Source organism: Phocoena phocoena, chromosome 12, assembly GCF_963924675.1.
Source record: "Phocoena phocoena chromosome 12, mPhoPho1.1, whole genome shotgun sequence".
Taxonomy (NCBI): domain Eukaryota; kingdom Metazoa; phylum Chordata; class Mammalia; order Artiodactyla; family Phocoenidae; genus Phocoena; species Phocoena phocoena.
The window spans coordinates 20,016,288-20,036,677 of record NC_089230.1 but is presented as its reverse complement, the minus strand read 5'-3'; the positions used below and the strand labels follow the sequence as shown (position 1 = coordinate 20,036,677).

The following is a 20,390-nucleotide window of genomic DNA, read 5'->3' as shown; positions in this document are numbered from 1 at the left end:
TATATGAATGCTTGTAATAGAGTATAGATTTAAGCTGTCTGGATTCTATTTGTGGTTGCAGTTTTAATGATTGAGTCTACTCAAAGAACATTTAGGCTTTGTCAGTTAGTTAATATGGAAAGTAACATTTGCCTATACGTTTACAACAGCATAATTTGAATAATTCCAAATAGTCCTGTTTGCTGCCTTTGAACAGTTGTTGTATGTCTAGGCTGTTCAGTGAAGCTTTGCAGAATACCCTTAGAAAAATGATATACTAAGGTTAAAAACCTGATCTGTAAGTTAGTAGAAATTAGAAATACATTTTAAGCTGGTCACATGAGGAGAGCTGAGGAAAGAGAAGCGTAGAATCATTCCGAGAAAATATAGTATCGCAAAACTTTAGAATAAGAGAAACAAGCTACGTGTGGAAGAGCTGTCTGAAGGACTGAAAAACACCTCCAGATGAGGCGATGGACGAGAGGCTGAGATGGCGTGGAAGCCCGTGATCCTTGGAGCCCCAGAAATCATTGGCAGGTTGTAGTGGTCACAGCAAGTACGGCGGAATGACCGGTCTCAAAATACAAAGCCAGCACACTCTGGCCCATGGTCTGTACGTTGAGCCGTAAGGGAATAGGAAGTGAGTTAGGAGCACTCAGAAGGGATTTCAGTGAGCTCAGTCGGGCCAGGGTGACAGCAGTTTTGAAAGAGACTCAGCTGCATGTCCAGAATCTAGCTGACAGACCTGGAAGGACTTCTCAGGCCTGATGAGCTATAAAATGAGGACAAATGACTCAGCCACAGAATCTCCATTGATGGGAGACTGCTTTGTATCACTGTGAACATGGGCCCAGTTTTTAGTAATACTTCTGGGCAGATAAACATATGAATGCATTTGCTGTTTTCTTCTGTGGGTTCTTCTGAGTCCTAAAGAAAAAACTCCTTCAGCTCATCCCTCCAAACCAGAGAGGAGCAGAAGAGAGATGCCTCCCACCTCTAAACTAAACGACATTCAGTAACGCACACTTAGAAACATGCTGGGTTGTGTTCGATTGTAAACGTTCGAGGTGATGTCTTTAGGGCCACCTGGCTGCCACTTTCCCCGCTGCTTCCTGACCCCAGTGCTCTCCTAGTGGGGCCTTGGCACCACTGACCCAGCTACCTGTTTATGATTAACCTGCTTCTTCCACTCCCATCCTTTCTGTTTACTCGAAATGCCCTGACCCTTCTTCCTCTGCAATCGTCTGTAACCCTTTAGTCCTCCCAAATTCTGTTAAAAATTTACTTCTTTTGGAAACATTTACAAGCTAATCCCACCTGCCTCCAGTTTTTCCAGAACTTTATGATGGCCTGTAACGACTTTTTCTCCCATCAGCACCTCTTGCGTGGCTTTGTGTGACAGATAATTGTGAGGAAGATTGCCCCATCTGTGTCGACACCTGCTTTAGGTCAACGGTTGCCTCTCATTTCACGTGAATCTCCACCCGGCAGTGTCCTAGCAAAGAGGGCACACTGTTGTTACTGTCATTGTTCATTCATTTATCGGGGTCCAAGACTGTGCAAGCGATAAAACAATATACAAAGACTTGGTTCCCACACTCAAGGAACGCAAATTTGGAGATAGCACGTTACACGTGGACACAACCCCCTTGCTTACAACAGATCCTGCTGCCCTCAGCACAGAACGGCCTTTGCCTTGGCCAGTCTCTCCATTCGCCTCGTTCACCACGGCCCGCAGCGGGCTCTCACAGTTCTAGTGGACGTTGAAATGGTGACCTCTGTATTTTGTTCCTCTTGCCTGAAGAGCTCCTGTCTTAGCTCTTTGTGGCTGGTGCGTTCTTTTCCTTTTTAGGTCCTAGTTTAACTCACCCGTCTCTAATGAGTCTTTCTTGGCTACTCTACTCCAAACTAGGTCACTCCTGATTTTCCATGTCATAGGTTCCGTTCTTTTCTTATGTGGCACTTGTCGTAATATTTGATATTCTATGTATTTACTTACTTACTGTGTGTCTCTCCAAATGAACTAATCTTCTATGTGAGGGGTGAGTCTGCTTTCTTCTCCACTTCAGGCCTCATACAGTCTCTGGCACAGAGCAATCTCCTAGGACACAAGTGAATGATTTTTTTTTTATAAATTTATTTATTCATTTATTTATTTTTTGGCTGCGTTGGGTCTCGTTGCTACGCGCGGGCTCTTTCTAGTTGCAGCAAGCGGGGGCTACTCTTTGTTGCAGTGCATGGGCTTCTCATTACGGTGGCTTCTCTTTGTTGTGGAGCACGGGCTCTAGGCGCACGGGCTTCAGTAGTTGTGGCACGCAGGCTCAGTAGTTGTGGCTCGCGGCCTTTAGAGCACAGGCTCAATAGTTGTGGCTCACGGGCTTAGTTGCCCTGCAGCATGTGAGATCCTTCTGGACCAGGGATCAAACCCATGTCCCCTGCATTGGCAGGCGGATTCTTAACCACTGCGCCACCAGGGAAGTCCCCATGGGTGAATGCTTTGAGTTTGAAAATTATCGGAGTACTCCAGGAAATAAGTATAGGATTTATAGCAGCACTTATTAATAGTAACATTTGTTTCATTTTGGCATATTCATAAATATGATATACAGCAGCAAAAATAAACTAGTAATCAGCATCAACATGGTTGAATCTTAGAATTACAAAGTTGCGTGAAAAAAATCAAGTAGCAGAAGAAATTTGTACCGTTTGATTCCATTTATTTATATAGTTCAAAACCAGGCAGAACTAAGTGCTCTGTTATTTAGGGACACATATATACTTTCAGAAATTTAAAGTGAAATACAATGATTAGTGGTTCTCCCTGTGATTGTGAGGGGATGTAATTAAGGAGATTTTTCCAACGAGCTTCCAACATACAGTGATAGCCTATTTCTATAGCTGTGTAATGAATTAATGGGAGCCTGTCCTATTATTTTTGTTTAGACCACACATATGTATTATACATATTCTTTTGTGTTTTGATTTAAAAACTTTATGTGCTAGGCAGCAACAGAGAAGCCAAAGGGAAATACTGACAGAGATTCCCTTCATTGTGAAGAGTAAGGCAAAGCTTCCTTGAGTAGGAAGTATATCAGCCAGGATCTAAAAGCCACATAGGATTTAGGCACAGGATTTAGGCACATGGCTGTAATCAAGGGTAAGAAGGAAGGGAGTTATATTCTTAAGAATCAAAGGCTTGGATGGAGTTCAGGGAACATCATGTAATAATGGAGTCTAAATGGAGTAGCTTATGAGCTAGTTTGTCCAGTGTCCTGAAACGTCCTTAAAATCAGTTTAGGTCCAGTTTTAAGGTCATTTTTAACGAAATCTTCTCTGATTCCCTTAGTTTTTTGTTCCTCAAGCTCTCACAATGTTGTGTTTAATGTTTGGATATTTTCTTTACAGATTGGGGTGCTATAGAACAGTTTTCTGTTTTGTGTAAGTTAGGACATAGGGCCAGTCGTGGATGTAATGCGTTAGACGATATCTAAGATCAAAGGACCAAGGGAAGAGAGGACAAGTAGAGTTCAGGTGAAAGGGGATGGAGGCTGAGCATAGGAGGGGAGATGAGGGCATGGATTTGTAAGGAGAGCTAATAATTGGGAGGATTTGGTGCTTGATAGATTGCAGGGTGTGCAAGAAGGAGCGTGGTAGGATATCTTGGGATTCGCAGACTCATGGTCTGTGTAGTAACAGCATTACTGGATTTCTGCATAACAAAAAGGCAAGACCTTTATTTGGACATATTAAGGTGGAGATTCCTGGAAGACGATACTATAGCTCTGGTTGGGAACAAAGCAGCGGGAATGTGGATCAGGTATTCAAGCAGGAGATCAGGATGAGAAAACAGAACCTGGAGTCATCCAGAGAGAAGTAATAACTGTAGTAATGAAAGTGAATGAGAGCATCAGGTTTATAGAGGGAAAGGGCAGACATGAGACCTTGAGTGCCACTGACGTTTCTGAGCTGTCCGGGGAAGAGGAGATAGGAAAGGTGCGAAGAAGGGACAGTCAAACAGAGAGGAGGAGAGTCACAGAAGCCCAAGGTCGGATGCTAAACAGTGTGTGTCTTTGCAGAACAGGGGAATGATGATCCAATTCCATTCAACCCCCTTTGCCTCATTGTGGGCTTAAAGAAAAGCCTGAAAGTTGGTAGAAAGTGATTCTGCTATTTGTTTCATTTGCTGCATGACTGAGCTGTCATTTGTCTCCCTTTGAAAAGAGATAATCATAATTTTCTGTGACTTAAATGTAGTCAGTCTTTAAAGGTACCTAAATGTGACACACTTCAGGGAGATGTATTCCTGGCTTAAGCACGAAGGCAAAGTGTCAGAGTAAATCACTAAAACTTGAAGACATAATAGTCTGTGGGATGTGGCAAATTACTGTCACAGCTACAAAGTGTATCACAAAGGAGGCTTTTCCAGAAGAAATACAAGGACAGCCTGATTCAGGAAGTGGTCTTTTTGGAATTTGGTCTTTTGTCACCTTTAGGCCATGTAGGGATGTAATAGCAGTGCTGTGTTGCTGGCATAATTAGTGTTGAAATTCAGAAAACTTAGAGCATTTTGGCAGTATTTGAATATGTTTCTTTATATCTGTGAGGAATTATAGTTCTGTGGCCACTGTCATTTATTAAGCACTTCTCTTTGTCAAGTACTGTGAAGAATGAATTTGAATTTTACTCCTGCCCTCTGGAAGTTTATAATTGAAAATAGTGTACAGTGCCAAGAAATGAGGTAAAAATGACAATGAAAATTCCAGATGGTTCTTTTTTTTTTTTTCTGACACCATCTCGAACTCTTGTGAAGCGTACACAGGTTACTTTTGTAATTAGCTGAAATTTTACCAGTGATGTATTTGACATCTAGAGGAAACGGACTGATCTTTTGTCTAGACGTGTGTGTTCTATATTTGTGTCTTTCTCTCTTTTAAAAAAAAATGACCTCTCTGTTGAGTTGTTTTAAAAATAATTTTAATCTGCATAATTTTAAAGCAGTTCTTTTCCATTGTAGATAATTTTGGGGAAAAAATCATTCTATGGTATTTAAGCAGCTAGAGTAGACACATTTCATAAGTGTCTTTAAAAAATTCAAAATTAGGGCTTCCCTGGTGGCGCAGTGGTTAAGAATCTGCCTGCCAATGCAAGGGACACAGGTTCAAGCCCTGGTCTGGGAATATCCCACATGCCACGGAGCAACTAAGCCCGTGCACCACAACTACTGAGCCTGCGCTCTAGAGCCCGCGAGCCACAACTACTGAGCCTGCATGCCACAACTACTGAAGCGCACACGACTAGAGCCCGTGCTCCTCAACAAGAGAAGCCACTGCAATGAGAAGCCCGCGCACTGCAACTAGAGAAAGTCCGCACACAGCAAAGACCCAGTGCAGCCAAAAATAAATAAATAAATTTATTTTTTTAAAAAAATTCAAAATTAGTGGTTATTCAATGGTTAAAAATAGAAAAATACAAAGGAAGCTGTTTGTTCATTTTACTTAACTGTCAAAATATGTCATGCTTGTGAGGGAACAGTTGTGTATCATGCAAAGAGGAAGTAGTTGTTTATATATAAAAAAATGTTTTCCCAAGTTTATTTTTTTAACATTAAAAAGTTAAGTATGAAGATGGGGAAGAATTTTATAAAGCAGTAATTTCCATGAGCAGACCTAAAGTTCCTGTGGTTCTGTAATTTTCCAAACCTACATGTTTAGATTTAGAAGAGTCATCTCCACACTCAGTAAATGTATAGATACATGGCAGTTTGATAATCTAGTATGTTTTCCTGTTTTCAGTTAGCTAATGAATGACTCAAAGTTGATTGAAGGGAAAGATTATGTAATGTTCTTCTCTTTGTCTAAACTCTTCCTCCTGGCCTTGGAGGGCACCCCTAGGCCAACATGGCCTGCCCCCTGAGCTCGGTGAGTCTATCTCACGGTAACTATGTGCCACCCATGTGTGACCACACACCATCCACACTGCCATCATCGGTTCCCAGAGCTGCCCAGACTTCCTTGAATTCTTTGTCTTTTTTCGAGCAGTTCTCTCTTCCTGGAATTCTTTCCTTGCTTTATATGGATCTCTTGTATCTTAGCTTTTTTGTGGCCTCTCCCATTGCGGAGCACAGGCTCCGGACGCGCAGGCTCAGCAGCCATGGCTCACGGGCCCAGCCGCTCCGCGGCATGTGGGATCTTCCCGGACGGGGGCACGAACCCGTGTCCCCTGCATCGGCAGGCGGACTCTCAACCGCTGCGCCACCGGGGAAGCCCTATCTTAGCTATTTTTTAAGGTCCATTTCAAATCCCACCTTTCCAGGGAGCTTTTTCTAGGCTGCTTCCACTCCCCTAGTGGTAACAGCTCTCATAGAAACTTCCGTCTTCTTCTTTTAGGGCATTTCCACCCCTTTTAGTGAAATTATCAGTATGCTTATCCTCCTTCTCAGACTGGCCATCTTCGAGAGCAGGGCTCCACTTTATCCTTATGTGCCCACCCTGCATAGTCTAGCACCAGCCATGCCCATTGTAGAGGTTCTGTCCATGAAGGGCAAGGAATGCGAGCAAATACATGAAGAGCCGTGGATGGGTGGACCTGTACTGTGAACCTCCTCTAATCCTACCTAGCTACAAGTTGCCTATGTGCCAAAGGATCATGGGAAGCAACCCAGGTTAGAGCCAGATTTTGAGGGCCTTACAGATCAGGCTTGATTCAGTAGGTGGCGGAGAACGGTTATTTTTCTCCAAACCTGTTTTATTAACGGAATATCTTCAGTGAACTTTGTATCTCATGATGTGCATGTGGAGAAACTGTTTAAGAATGATAGTTACACAGTGATATAAAGGATGAATGAGAGGTGAGCTGGCTGTTCTCAAAAATGAGGAAAAAGAGCAGTGTCGTATTTTAGCTGTTCTACCGTTAGGATTAGACTTAGAGATTTATGCCTTTCCTACATTTAAAAGTACAAAGAAGCTGAAGAGAGGAAAGCCACGAAAGTAAAGGTGGAAAAATTTACATTCCAAAGAGTGAAAAGCGAGGTCATATTGAAAAGTGGCAGAGTTTAGGTTCAAAAGCATAAACGTAAGAGATGTGGATAAAAGAAGAGTTTAGAGATGTAAGAATGGAAATGCTGTTTATTTCTTTAAAAATTGAAACTAGCTAAAAAGGATGGATTCTTAAATTGAAGAATCAAGCTAAAAACTCAAGACTGGCAGTGGTTTTGTTTCAGTGTTGTTCTATAATGTAATGACTGTGCATATTCCTTTTTCTCACCTGAAGTGGATCTCTTAGAGTTGAATACAACAAATGAAGTTTTCAAACAGCACAAGCTGAACCAAAACGATCAGCTTCTTAGTGTTCCAGATGTCATCAACTGTCTGACAACAATTTATGATGGCCTTGAACAAATGCATAAAAATCTGGTCAACGTTCCTCTCTGTGTGGATATGTGTCTCAACTGGCTACTCAATGTATATGATACGTAAGTGCATTTTTTCCCATTAAAATACAGTCATTGGGTGAAACATGTTGATAGTGCAAAATGTCTACATTTTTTAAGTGAATTTTTAAGAAAATACTTTCTTTCAAAGTCCTTTTCCCAGTGGAAATACTTATGTTAATTGTTGAAAAGGAACGACTTTCCAAACATTGAGCTCTTAACCAACAATAGAACAAAAAAGAATGTCCATCTACGATTTTTAAGATTTTGCTTCAATTTATAAAGGCTGTCAAATTTGTAGTCTTTTTAGTCACCATGCTAGGGGAAACCTAATGGAAAGAAGTCCGATTTCCTTCCTCCATAATGTTTTATAGTATTTCTTTTTTCAAAAGACAAAATTTTGTAGTTACTGTTATGAATTTTAAAATTTGTTGGCTCATAATAATCCACTCTGCATTTCTTGTATGACAACTTAAGAGCAATTTGGCAATTAAAAGGATTTAATTTCTCTTTTGGTATTAGCTTTTTTTATTGCAGTGGTGGTTATGTGTATATATGGTGTTTTAAATAATTTATACTATAGGACACTCCAATATCTGTAATTTAATTAGATGCTCACTGTTACATAAAGAGCACTCCCAGCTTTCAGCATAACTCATTTGCCATTAATTTGGCTTTTTGAAATGTGACAATGCGTTTGTAAAATAATCAATTCTAGAAAGACCTGCTGTGGGCTGATATTTCTGAAACATTAAGAATTATTCATTCTTCTGGTAGGGGGTTAAAGTATGCAAAGATGAAATAAGAAAATTAGAACTCTAAATTTTATTTTCTGTTAATTAGCTGTATGAAAATTTGTGCTTATCAGTTTTTTATTTGATTTAGAGAGAAAGAAGATAGATGATAGTTCATAAATGCACACATGGTTTAGCAGCTGATTGATTCTGTATAAGAAGTAAATGATAGATGCAAGAACTTTCAAGAGCTTTCAGTTAATTAAAATTTCATTTATTCTTTTGATTAGAAAAATCTTTTATCTTTCAATACTGACAAATATCATAACAGTGTCTTTTTAAAAAATAATCAAATAGCCATTGTGTGCTTGAGGCTCTTAATAAACTCACTGAAGAACAGATAGCATGGATCTCTGTTACCATGATGAATGTGGGCTTTACTACCTCCCTGTGTGATATCTTTCAGTACATTTCATTTTAAGGCAAATTTTTATACTCCTAGGGTAAAATATGACTGTTAACATTAATTCACTGTTAAGTTGATCTTCAATTTTTTAAACCTCTAAGAGACATTTTCTATAGTAAATTCACTAAAATAACTAGTCAATTAGGTGTTTTAACTACAAAGCCTATAACTTAATTTTATGTCCCAGGAAGAATGCTAAAGTCATGGGATACTTAGTTAAGGACTTCATTAAGCTCTATGGAGTATGGTAGAGCCAGAGGTGTGTATTTTGAGACATGTTTTAGGGAAGAACTGGAGAAGATGTTAAATCACCCTGCTTCGGCATTATCTGTGGCTCTAACACTCTACTTGGGCTGCCTTAACAAAGTATCACAGACTAGTTGGCTTAAACAACAGAAATTTATTTCTCATAGTCCTGGAGACTGGAAGTCCAAAGTCAAGATGTCAGCAGGGTTGGTTTCTTCTGAGGCCTCTCTCCTTGGCTTATAGATGGTGTCCTCTCCCTGTGTTCCCACATGGTCTTTCTTCTGTGTGTGTCTGTATCCTAATGTTCTATAAGAACACCAGTCATATTGGATTAGTCGCCACCCTCATGACTTCATTTCAACTTAATTACCTATTTAAAGACTTTCTCCACGTATAGTTGCATCCTGAGGTACTGGGAGTTAGGACTTCAACACATGAATTTTAGGTGGATGTAACTCAGCCCATAACGCATATATATGCTGTTTTCACTGGACAGCCCAAAGGGAATAGTGTCACTTAGTTGGGAAGGAAGCAGTATGTGAAACATCGTAAGTCATATTCTAGGGAGTTAAATGTTGGCATATTTTCACTTTCTACAGTCAAATGTGAGCACGTGAGAAACGCAACACGGAGATATTGTTTCTTCTTTAGAAAGACAGTATCTTGAAATTTTCCTTTTCAAAGGACAAAAAGCTTTTAGGATTTATCTCCCTTCCATGCCAAAGAAATATAGCAAAGACCATGCTAGGTTAGAACAGTGTCCATTCAGTCGAGTTTTCCACCTTGGAGAGGAATATCATGAATTAACCTAAGGAAGAAGTATAGTTACCATATGATGGTAGTCTCAGATGGCCAGAGTTGATTACCTAAATTTCTCTAGCAACTAAGACTTATTCCTTTATCCAAACAAGAGTTATTAACTGTTTTCAAGTCATTAGTTTCCTTTGAGAATCTGATGGAATTTTGATCTACTCCATCCAATGCACCAGGACGTTATGGACCCCTAAGAAGTCTCTGAACCTTGGAAATGGTACCATGATCTAACCTGTCCATTCATTCAGTTAATCTGACATTCATCTATTAACCATATATTTTTTACTGCATTGCTTTGTGCAGTATTTTTTACTACACTGCTTTGGTTGCAGCCAGACCTGGTATTTTCAGCCCTTGAAATATATTCAGCCAGCTCTTGAATTAATGAGTGATGCACACACAGGAGATCCTAGAATTCTAGAAGCAGAAGGACTTTGAGGATCTTCCATTCTGCCCTCCTCATTTTACTGATTGAGAAACTGACCAAGTGAGATAAGACAGTTTATCCATAGCCACCTACTGCATATTAGTAGTAGATATGGAACTATGTTCAGCTTTTTTGATAATCACTTGATTATTCCTACCATACTGCCATATCTAAGAAAGATAGTACTTTATAAATTATATTGTTTACTGTTTCTTTCAGCTTTTAACATGTACCCAACTCCTAATATTCTGAATTGTCTGAAAAAAGAGTCTATTTTCTTCTGTTGTAGAGGACAAGAATCCAAATTTTTGGTTCTGGTTTGCTTTAAAACTTGACAGCTGCTTAACTTTTGGCATCTCAATTTCTCATCTGAAAAATTGAGATAAAAATATCTGCTCTGCTTCACGTACACAAGTGATTGTGAAGGGCAAATGAACTAATATATATAGAGAAAGGACTTTATAAACTATAAAGATAAAACTGATTCCATTTATGAGTTCACAACCTCTCTCAGTCTTCATCTTCCTGGGCTAAAAACTCTTCATTCCACAATCTTCTTTCTAAATTTAGTGGAAATTAAATTTGTTTAAATCAAGATTTAAATCAGTAGTCTGGATTTCTTGGTTTAAATATTTTTGTCCCTGCAGAGAATATTAACCTCGTTTGATGCAGTGTTAAGTCATTTTTCCCACTATTCCAAGGCGGATATAATTTTATTTATAAGGTACCTATCTTTCTGGTTGAATTAATTTCAGGAGTTACTTATGAAAACTATAAGGGAATCAAATACTTAAATATTGTGTTATGTCACTCACAATAAATTTCATTGACTCCCTGTTACCTTTCAAATTCTGATATCTTATTTAACGTCAAAGCCCTCTATTCTCTGGCTCCATATAACCTGGACAAGTTTATCAACCATTTACTCTTGATGCAAGTTCTCGCTGTACCTGATGAATCCTGCCTCTGATGCTCACATCCGCTTCCTCTGTCCCCTTGTCCGGGCTTTTCCTATGATAATCTACTTTCTCCTCGTCAGGACAATCCAGCTGTGTCGTGCCTTCAGTGTCTGATTTTAGACTTACCTTCTCTATCAAATGTTGTGAGACTAATAACTACTCAGACGAACCACCAATCATTAATGACTAGTCAGCCACAATTATCTCGTTTACTTCCGTGCGTAAGATTGGTCTAATATTTTCTTATGATTCTCTAGTTGTTTCCTTGTCTCACCTCTCCAGCTAGTCGTGGGTAGGAATCATGTCCTAACACTTTTCTCTTGGTCCTATGGAACATAGAACAATGCTGGGATCACAGTAAGCCTTTATCATCGTTTGTGGTGCCATGAATGGACGGTTGACATTTTCAGTAGTCTTCCTGATGATGTTCCCTTCTGGTGTTGTCACCAAAGACTGGAGATCAGCCTCCAAAACGTACCAGTTTGATATTTTTTTCCCTTAAGGGATTACTTTGTCCTTAGCCACAGTCATGTACTAGTCTATTTGCACAGCCTTTTGTTATTTCCTTCAAGTCTATTGTCTGATTGTGTACAGAGAATAAAATTTCCTGATTTTTGGAGGGAAGAAAACAGACATAGTCTATTTTCGTGTGATAATTAGGAAACACCTAAGAAATATGAAATAGAAACACACTTCATAGCATGGCTCAGTTTAAGGTTAATTTGGAATTAGTATTTCTATAATTGTGGGAAACTGAAATGAGTATATAAACTTTAGGTTTCTGCTTATAATGGCTATATTTATTTTAAAATTTAAGTATTAGTTATTTTATAGGTCAATTCTGAATGTTGTACACATACATAGCAAGGGTTCAATATGTTTGTTGGGTATGATTTAGTATAGATTATAAACTCTAGGCTATTGAGGGACTTTTTTTTTTTTTTTGCGGTACGCGGGCCTCTCACTGTTGTGGCCTCTCCCGTTGCGGAGCACAGGCTCCGGACGCACAGGCTCAGCGGCCATGGTTCACGGGCCCAGCCGCTCCGCGGCATGTGGGATCTTCCGGGACCGGGGCACGAACCTGCGTCCCTTGCATCGGCAGGCGGACTCTCAACCACTGCGCCACCAGGGAAGCCCTGAGGGACTATTTTGAAAATACATTTTACCAATCCCTAAGCATGTTTTCCTTTTTTATTTATTTCATACTTTATATGTCATTGTATGTTTACAGAAACTTGAGTATTTATAATTTGAGAATGAAAGATATCAATTAGTAGTAATAGTAAAAATATCAACGAGCCAGACTTAAATACAGTTTGACAATAAGGATGCTTAAAATTAAAGTTACATGGTACAAATATTTATATGTTTTTAAATAGTATGAATTACTAAATTTTAAGTATTCAAGTAATTATGTAAACATTTAGTTATAGGTTTTGAATGTGTTGTACTTGTGTGTATTGAAAACATATCATAAGAAAATTAACAGTAAAAACAAACTGAAAACTGATCCTGTTTATATGAAATAATAAAGATAGAAATCTTTATATCTTGACTTTTTTCTGGACTGTGTTATTTCATAGCAAGGATCATGGATTAATTTTTGTAGCTTCTGCATTTCCCTTTCCCCAGCCCCAGGATCTAGTACAGTGTGACATTTGGTAAACAACTCATTTATTCTTTGCTAAAAGACAGAGTAAATATAACTCTATGCTTTTAAAGATAAAATTATTCTTCCAGTCAAATTATAAGTGAAATTGAAATGATCTCTCATTGGCATAATATGAAGCTATTTTCTAGTGTTAATTAATTAATAAATTTTGTATTTAACTATAATTTGATATTTCCCCAAATAAATATTGCATACCTGTGTATTTAAGATCATTGACTATTATAATTGCAGTAGTAATTTATAGAAACTGCATTGACAGAGATCAAAATCAATGAAGACGAGAAGTTTTTAAGTATTCAACAAGTTATAGCCCTCAACATATAGTTAATTTTCCAGTCAGTTTTCTTACATGTTTTTAGATATATCATTATACCTTTCTTGCTGTATTGTCACATGCATATTATATATATCTCTAGCTATTAGTTTGAATCTTGCATTTATAATTATTAACAGATTTTAATTCATAGTGTTTATAAAAATGAAATATTTTTAGCTTTATAATTAGCATTTTCATTTTACTTTCTTTTGTTCTTCCAAGTTCATATGTTGTACATAAAGTGACTTCAGGCTGTATATTCTTCCAGACTAAGTCAAATATACTATTAAAATATGTCATGAACTTATGGTATGGGTTTAACATTAATTAATAAAAGTGAATAGAAAGTTGCATTTTTAAGATGCAATTTTTTTTCCATTTAGCCTCAAGGAAATAGATATTCAGAAATAATTAGCATACTGTATACAGTTTTAAATGCATCTAACACACTGAGATTCTTATAATTTCAGGGGTCGGACTGGAAAAATAAGAGTGCAGAGTCTGAAGATTGGATTGATCTCTCTCTCCAAAGGTCTCTTAGAAGAAAAATACAGATGTATGTAAGACCTTTCTTATACCAATAATGTTTTTAGTAATAATAATAACAACTTATTAGAGACTTACTTTATATGATTTGCTAGTAATAATAGCTCCTTTTTTTTTTTTAACCTCGATCATACATGTACGAGGCTAGACAAAGGGTGTCAGCGCAAAGTGATGTGAATTTGTGTGAAATGGAAAGCTGATTATAGGATCAAGATGTGAGGTGCATTGATGGAGTAAGAACTGACTGCAGATTGTATCTCATTTAATTCATAATTGCCCCATAATGTAGGCATTGTGATTTCCATTTTCCAGCTGAAAAAAATAATTCTTGGGATAGGTTAGAAATCTAGTCAAGGCTGTAGAGACAGTGAATCGTGGGGCTAGAATTAGATCGTAGATATTTCTGACTCTAAAGCCCAAACCTTTTCTATTTCCGTATATTTCCAATGCTTAAGAAAATCAGCGTGGACTAGAACTGTTATAGTCACAGTGAGACAAATAATTATATTTTATAGTATAAGAAAATAAAGTGATATATTTTTTAGTTTTGTTATATTTGTTCTTATTCACCAAATAAATCAGTGGTGACCTTTTAGCTGTCAGTTAATGAAGGGCATCTTGACATTTGGAAAGGGACAGGTTCGGGAGCCAGGGAGACCTGCCTTCAAATCTCAGCTCTACCACTTAGTGGCTGCTGGATGACTCTGGGCAGGTTACACAATTCCACTGAATACCGACAGCTAAGAGGTAGTAATAAGATTCCCATTTCACATTCCAGGGAGCTGAAATTTAGTGAATTTTCTTCAACAAAGAATGAAGCTACTAATTCTTGCTTTGAAAGCTGCTAGAGATCATATGTGAAAAATACCTAGAAATAGCAGTTGTTGAATAAATGGTAGCAATTGCTGCTATGTCTCCAAACTCTTAATTACTGTAATTTTTTGATTTAATTTTATCCATAAAATGTGAGTAAATTGATCCTGCCATGCATGGCCTCATATGATTCTGTACAGATATATCCATACCTTCGAGGGAGAGGGAGAGGGATATTTCATGAATAGAGAGATACCAAAAACAGGAAAATATTTGATCCCAGGTCCTATAAATTCTAGGTTCTTCATCTTCTGTGAACATACATACATTTTAAAATACTTTTATTTTCTGGGATGGCTGTGAAGCAATTTGTTTTTGAATTCCAGGGCTAGATCATGGTGGCTTGTTTTTTTTTAGATAGTTTGACAAGAATGTCAGCGAAAATGAAGCGAAAAGCTGATTGTAGGATCAGGAGGCGAGGTGCCTTGATGGAGTCAGAACCTAGTAAGCCATGCAGAAAAACGCTTTGCACAGGCTTCTGCTTGGTGGCACTTATCTAGAATTTAAATTGTCTTCAGCATTATAATTGTCAAAAGATATAATTTTCAAAGCTAAAAAAGTTATTTCTATAATGAGTGGGAAAGAAAAATGTTAATGAAAACATCAGTGTTTCAAATTAGAAAAGGACTTTAAAAAAAATCAACAGTGATTTGGGGTTTTCATGTGTTCCTAAAAGAATTTAGGGTTCTCTGAAAGTAACAATTATGTTACGGTGCTCGCTTACTCTGAAAAGAGTGCAAATCCAACCTCAAAGTTTATCATGAATCTTATTAAAATGCAAGGGTGGTCTGTTTTTCTAGATCAACGATGCCTCCTCCCTGCGTTTTTCAAGCTGATTATTAGAGTAATCTGAGGCCAAAAGAAAGAGTTACAACATGATGGCTGTAGTTTTAGAGCAAAAACCAAATTCTATGCAATATACAAAAAAATGTCTTTTATCTACACCCCTACCTTCACACGTATTTCTGAAGCATATAATTTTTCAAATGAAGAGGTATTTCAGCATACATGTACTCATACACTCGTACTACGGTGGATACTCTTTCTACAAATGTCAGGAAATAATACTCTGTATAATTCCACATTGAACTTTCAGATTATAGCAGGGGAAGCAGAAGCCCTGCAATGAAAATTTCTGATATTTAATTTAATCCATGAAGTATGCCATTTAGAACTTAATTAAATAAGAAATCTTTGGGTTGAAATCTTTAAATCTTTCCTCAGAGTACTGAGACTCTGGAAATATTCTGGGGTTTTGTTTTGCTTTTTACTTTGAGGTCCTTAACAACTCTGATTCCAGTTTTGATTTCCCTAGTGGTATCAGAACACTTCCTCATTATTACTTTCTTTGTCGGAATTAATATTCAAGACACTTTGCTCTCCAAACTCAATGGCAGAGGTGCTGTTCTGGGTCAGTTGGTATCCAACTGAACGCTGATTTTGCAATGGCTTACGTCAGTGTCTTTACCCCGGTGACACCTTCTTTTCTCTTCGTGCCTTTTTGAGAATGTCCCTTGATTAGGTTCTAACAACACTCTGGCCTTCCTGCTTGTAACTCAGTGGCTTCCTTGCCCGATCAGCAACACATTTACAAAGATCCTTTTGAATGGCCTTTTGCATCTCTTCTGTGATTACTTATTGGAACTTGGGTTTTAGATTGGAACATTCCTCTGACCCATCCACACATCATGATACTCCTTTTCGTATCTGACTGTAACATCAACATGTGAACTTTCATAAGAATTCAGAAATATGTCAGAACGTTAAGGAGTCTTTTCTCTTACGTTTCGTGTGTTGTTTTACCTAAATAGTGGCATAGTAGTATAGCTATCTTCCTCAAGAGGAAAGCTGGGCATGATTGATGTTGCTGAATATGTGCACTTCTCTCTACAGAGTATTATTACTCATATATTCATATGCATCAACTTTGTATTGACTTAGGAGGCCTCTTCTCAGGAACGGGTTTACAATGAGAATCATGATAAGAATCCTGGATAAGTACTTTCTGGCTATGATAGTCTTATTTTTGACAAATGAAAAGAAGCAAGTAGAACTCTAACCATCTAAGAGAACAAATGATAATAAAAATTAAATGTATTTTTATTGAATTTGCTTTCCCAATGTATGCTTATAATTAAAGTCATATTTCATTATAATTACTGTGTCAGTATCACTGAGCTTGGTGTAGTCGTTTGAAAGTTGACAGTGTTAGATCTAGCCTTATTTCCTTAAAAAAAAAGGGAATGATACCTTTTGATCTGATATTCATTTATCAGGTATTGTTTGAAAATGGTTTTTAGGATCCAATAAATATTTACTCCCCATTCTTTTTTTCTTGGAAAACTTCACATGAAAGCCATTTAGAATTTGTGTGATTTTGAATTTTTAGAACTTGGAAATTTCTTTCCAAAAAGTATTAGTTTCTATAATGAAGTGAATTGTTTTTACATGAAATTTCTCCCTACTCCAAAAGTAACTTATTTGACTATATTAGCTTTGTTGCTGGAAATATGGTAATAATTTTCATCTTCAAAATACTGCAAGTGATGAAAAGAAGATAAGCCAATTCTAGAAGGAAGAAAAGAGTTTTTATTTTACTGAATCAAAAAACTTTTAAAACATCTTTTTTTTTTAATGAATAGAAAAGCCTAAGAACTGTGTGAAAGTATGCATGAGTTTTCATTAAGTCCTTTACATTTGAATTAATGTATTTTATTACATGAAATGATGTAAAAAAATAATTTTTATCGCTAATAAGGAATGAGAGACTGATTGGGCCTAAAAAAATAACCCCTAAAAATAAAAGACACCTCCTTATACTGTTTAATGTTTCTTATGCAAAATAGATTTGAGTATAGAAATCTTTAAAAGAAATTAAAATATATATGTTCAATGAATATTGAATTTAGGAGTGAATACAAAAAGTTGATAAACAAATCTTTTAAAATTTGCTACTTAAGATACATTCATTCCTTTAACAAGTCATAAAGAAAGCTTCTTTTTAGCTGTCTGTCTTTTTCAATCAGAAGGGAAACCTTATAGAGACCACTGAATGAACCCACATGCACACACTGGACTATTTAAAAAGGAAATTTGTATTTATTGGTCTGTTTATATGTATTTACATACTGCAGTAGGTCGTTTGAGGAAACATGTAGTTAACCAGTTCCTGATTACAAATATGCAGAATGTTAAGGTTGTCAGAATTCAGGCGACAACTAATGCAATTCACGTCCCCATAAGTTTTTTTTTTAAATCTACGTTGTTCATTCCACATAACCAAAGGTATATTTTACTTAAAATTCCAGAATAGGCAGATGGAAGTTAACCTCTTGCTCTCCTCCTTGTAGATCTCTTTAAGGAAGTGGCTGGGCCCACAGAAATGTGTGACCAGAGACAGCTTGGCCTGTTACTACATGATGCCATCCAGATCCCTCGGCAACTGGGGGAAGTAGCAGCTTTTGGGGGCAGTAATATTGAACCCAGTGTTCGCAGCTGCTTCCAACAGGTAAATGTTCATGAAGGATCACTGGTGTATAGAATGGGTGGGGAATGGTATTGAGGATATTCTGAGAAATGGAACAGGGGACTTGGGCTGGAACCAGGTGGTGGAAGACGCTTGGTACCATCCCAGTAAGTTTATTTTATTTCTTAAGGCACATTTGATTCAAGGAACAGCAACCACCTCAAGGAGACTTACTGTTCCTCAAGGGTTAAAACCTCAAATCTTTAACATGTGCCATTAGATTGCTATGATTTCGCCCTACTTTTGCCGCAGCCTCATCTTGTACCACTGGTCCCCTTGAGCTTTCCAGCCGTGCTGTTCCTTCATTCCAGCCCTAGTGCCTTTGGACATGTGCCATCTGTTTAGAATGTTCTTTCTTACCCTCCACCCACAAACTCCCTTGACATTGCTAATCCTTATTCATTCTTTAGATCTTCCCTTAAATCTCACATCCGCTGAAAATCCTTCACTGACTCCTTCAGATGAGGTTATGTGTCCCTACTATATTCACCTGAATCTCCTCTGCCTTCTTATCATGCTCATTAAAATTGATAATAAAAACATACTGAATTATATAATTACTTGTTTAGTGGTTTTTTTCTTTTATATAAACCTAAACTCCATGAACAAGGGCTGTTTCTTTCTTTTTACTATTGTATCCCTACGTACAGTGCCTTGGACATCATAGCTACTTAATAGATGTTAGCTAAATAAATGAATAAAAATGCCCTGACCTCCTTGTAGGCAAGATTTTTTAAAAATGTAAATTAAAGATGTTATTGAAATTGTACCCTTTTCTTTGAGAACATATGTACAAAAGGAGAATGATGTACACAAGTTTTATACTGATCTAAGTTACTGATATTAAACTGGAAAAGCACGTTAGTTTCTTTTTTGATGCTTACCGTATAGAAATGCATTTTAGAAATGCTTCTACCAATGTTATAAGTATGCATAAAGTACAAGCCTACAGATATTTTGCCAAGGCATGTCTAGTGATTTATCATTGCTGAGGAGAAAAATGCTCACACCATCTCTTTAAGAAGAATTGATATTATGGTTTATTACATTTTATAATGGCCCTTTTTCTTGTTTTAGAGATACAAAAAATACCAAGTGAAAATTCTAAATATGATTCTCATATGTTCTGGTTCATAGAATGACCCTGACAACAGCAGGAGAAGGACATTGGTATGAATTTAACTTTGCACAAGTGTAAATTACTTAGTATTAAGATTTAAAGAGAGACCAAGACATTTCATACAATTTATCGTTGATACGTTTGGAAATCCTGCAAAGTATATTCATCGTAATGTGCTCCTGCTAGGATGTAACAGGACTGGAGCAGGACAAAGAGATAACAGTTTTTATTGGCATTTATAATGGCCTTCAAGTTTAGGAAGTTATCAGTGAGTCTTTTTTTTTTTTTTTTTAGTGAGTCTTTACTTTCTCAAATGTTTACTGTTTTAGATGAATGAGTTTTATAGTTTTAAAATATCTGTGTGAAGAGTACCTAGAACTGTGTGGGTTTTGGTTTTATTTTTTAAATCTAAGTCTATTAAGGTATTGGGATTTTTTTTCTTCTTCGTAATGACAATTTCTTCTTTTTCTCTTTTTAAATTTTAGAATTTTTTTTCCTTGAAGAACCTTAAATATTCAGTGATTGAACTGACCTAGAAAGAGTTATATAAACTCTGTTTTTACTTTTATACAGATTTTCAGAAGATTTTGAAGCAACAACACCTGTTGCAATTTAAATGAAGACATTTTCTTCACTTTTAACATTTTTGTTTCTTCACCAGAATAACAACAAGCCAGAGATAAGTGTGAAAGAGTTTGTGGACTGGATGCATCTGGAACCACAGTCCATGGTTTGGCTGCCGGTTCTACATCGAGTGGCAGCAGCTGAGACTGCAAAACATCAGGCCAAATGCAACATCTGTAAAGAATGTCCAATTGTTGGATTCAGGTAGACTGATTTACTACCAGTGGTGGTAGGAGGCTATTTTCTCTTCTGTTTGTATAGTTTCGGTGTATGCCCATCATTCCTTCCCACTTATACCCATTTGGGGGTTTGCCTCCTGAAGAAATGGGATGCTTTTAGCACATTCAGTCCATCTGAAAATGGCATTCCCTCAAAAAGCCAATACGTGAAGCTTATTTTATTATTGTTATTTATACTGTTTTGCTCCAGAACCAGAGATCGTTCTGAGTTTCTGTTTACATAGGTTACAGAAGTGTTCATGCATAATAATTGCATGACTCATTATACATATATGACCCTGATGGAATTTGGTGATTTTCTAAGACTTTGGGGTCAAACTTGGTAAGCAGGAGTTCAGCATTTAAATACTAACTGAGAAGTAATCAAATGACTTCATGTTTCTTCGGCCAAGTTTGGCATGAAGTACATTAACCCGACTTT

The 20,390-nt window shown here is 37.2% G+C and overlaps 1 protein-coding gene across 1 annotated transcript in view; it reads left to right on the top strand.

Moving 5' to 3' along the window:
- Positions 1-20,390, top strand: part of UTRN (utrophin) — a 482,739-nt gene that overhangs the window by 427,949 nt on the left and 34,400 nt on the right. The window contains exons 60-63 of the mRNA XM_065888619.1: positions 7,249-7,450; positions 13,512-13,597; positions 17,811-17,968; positions 19,768-19,934. Coding sequence (XP_065744691.1) covers positions 7,249-7,450; positions 13,512-13,597; positions 17,811-17,968; positions 19,768-19,934 — 613 coding nt within the window. The remainder of the gene's footprint in view (positions 1-7,248; positions 7,451-13,511; positions 13,598-17,810; positions 17,969-19,767; positions 19,935-20,390) is intronic.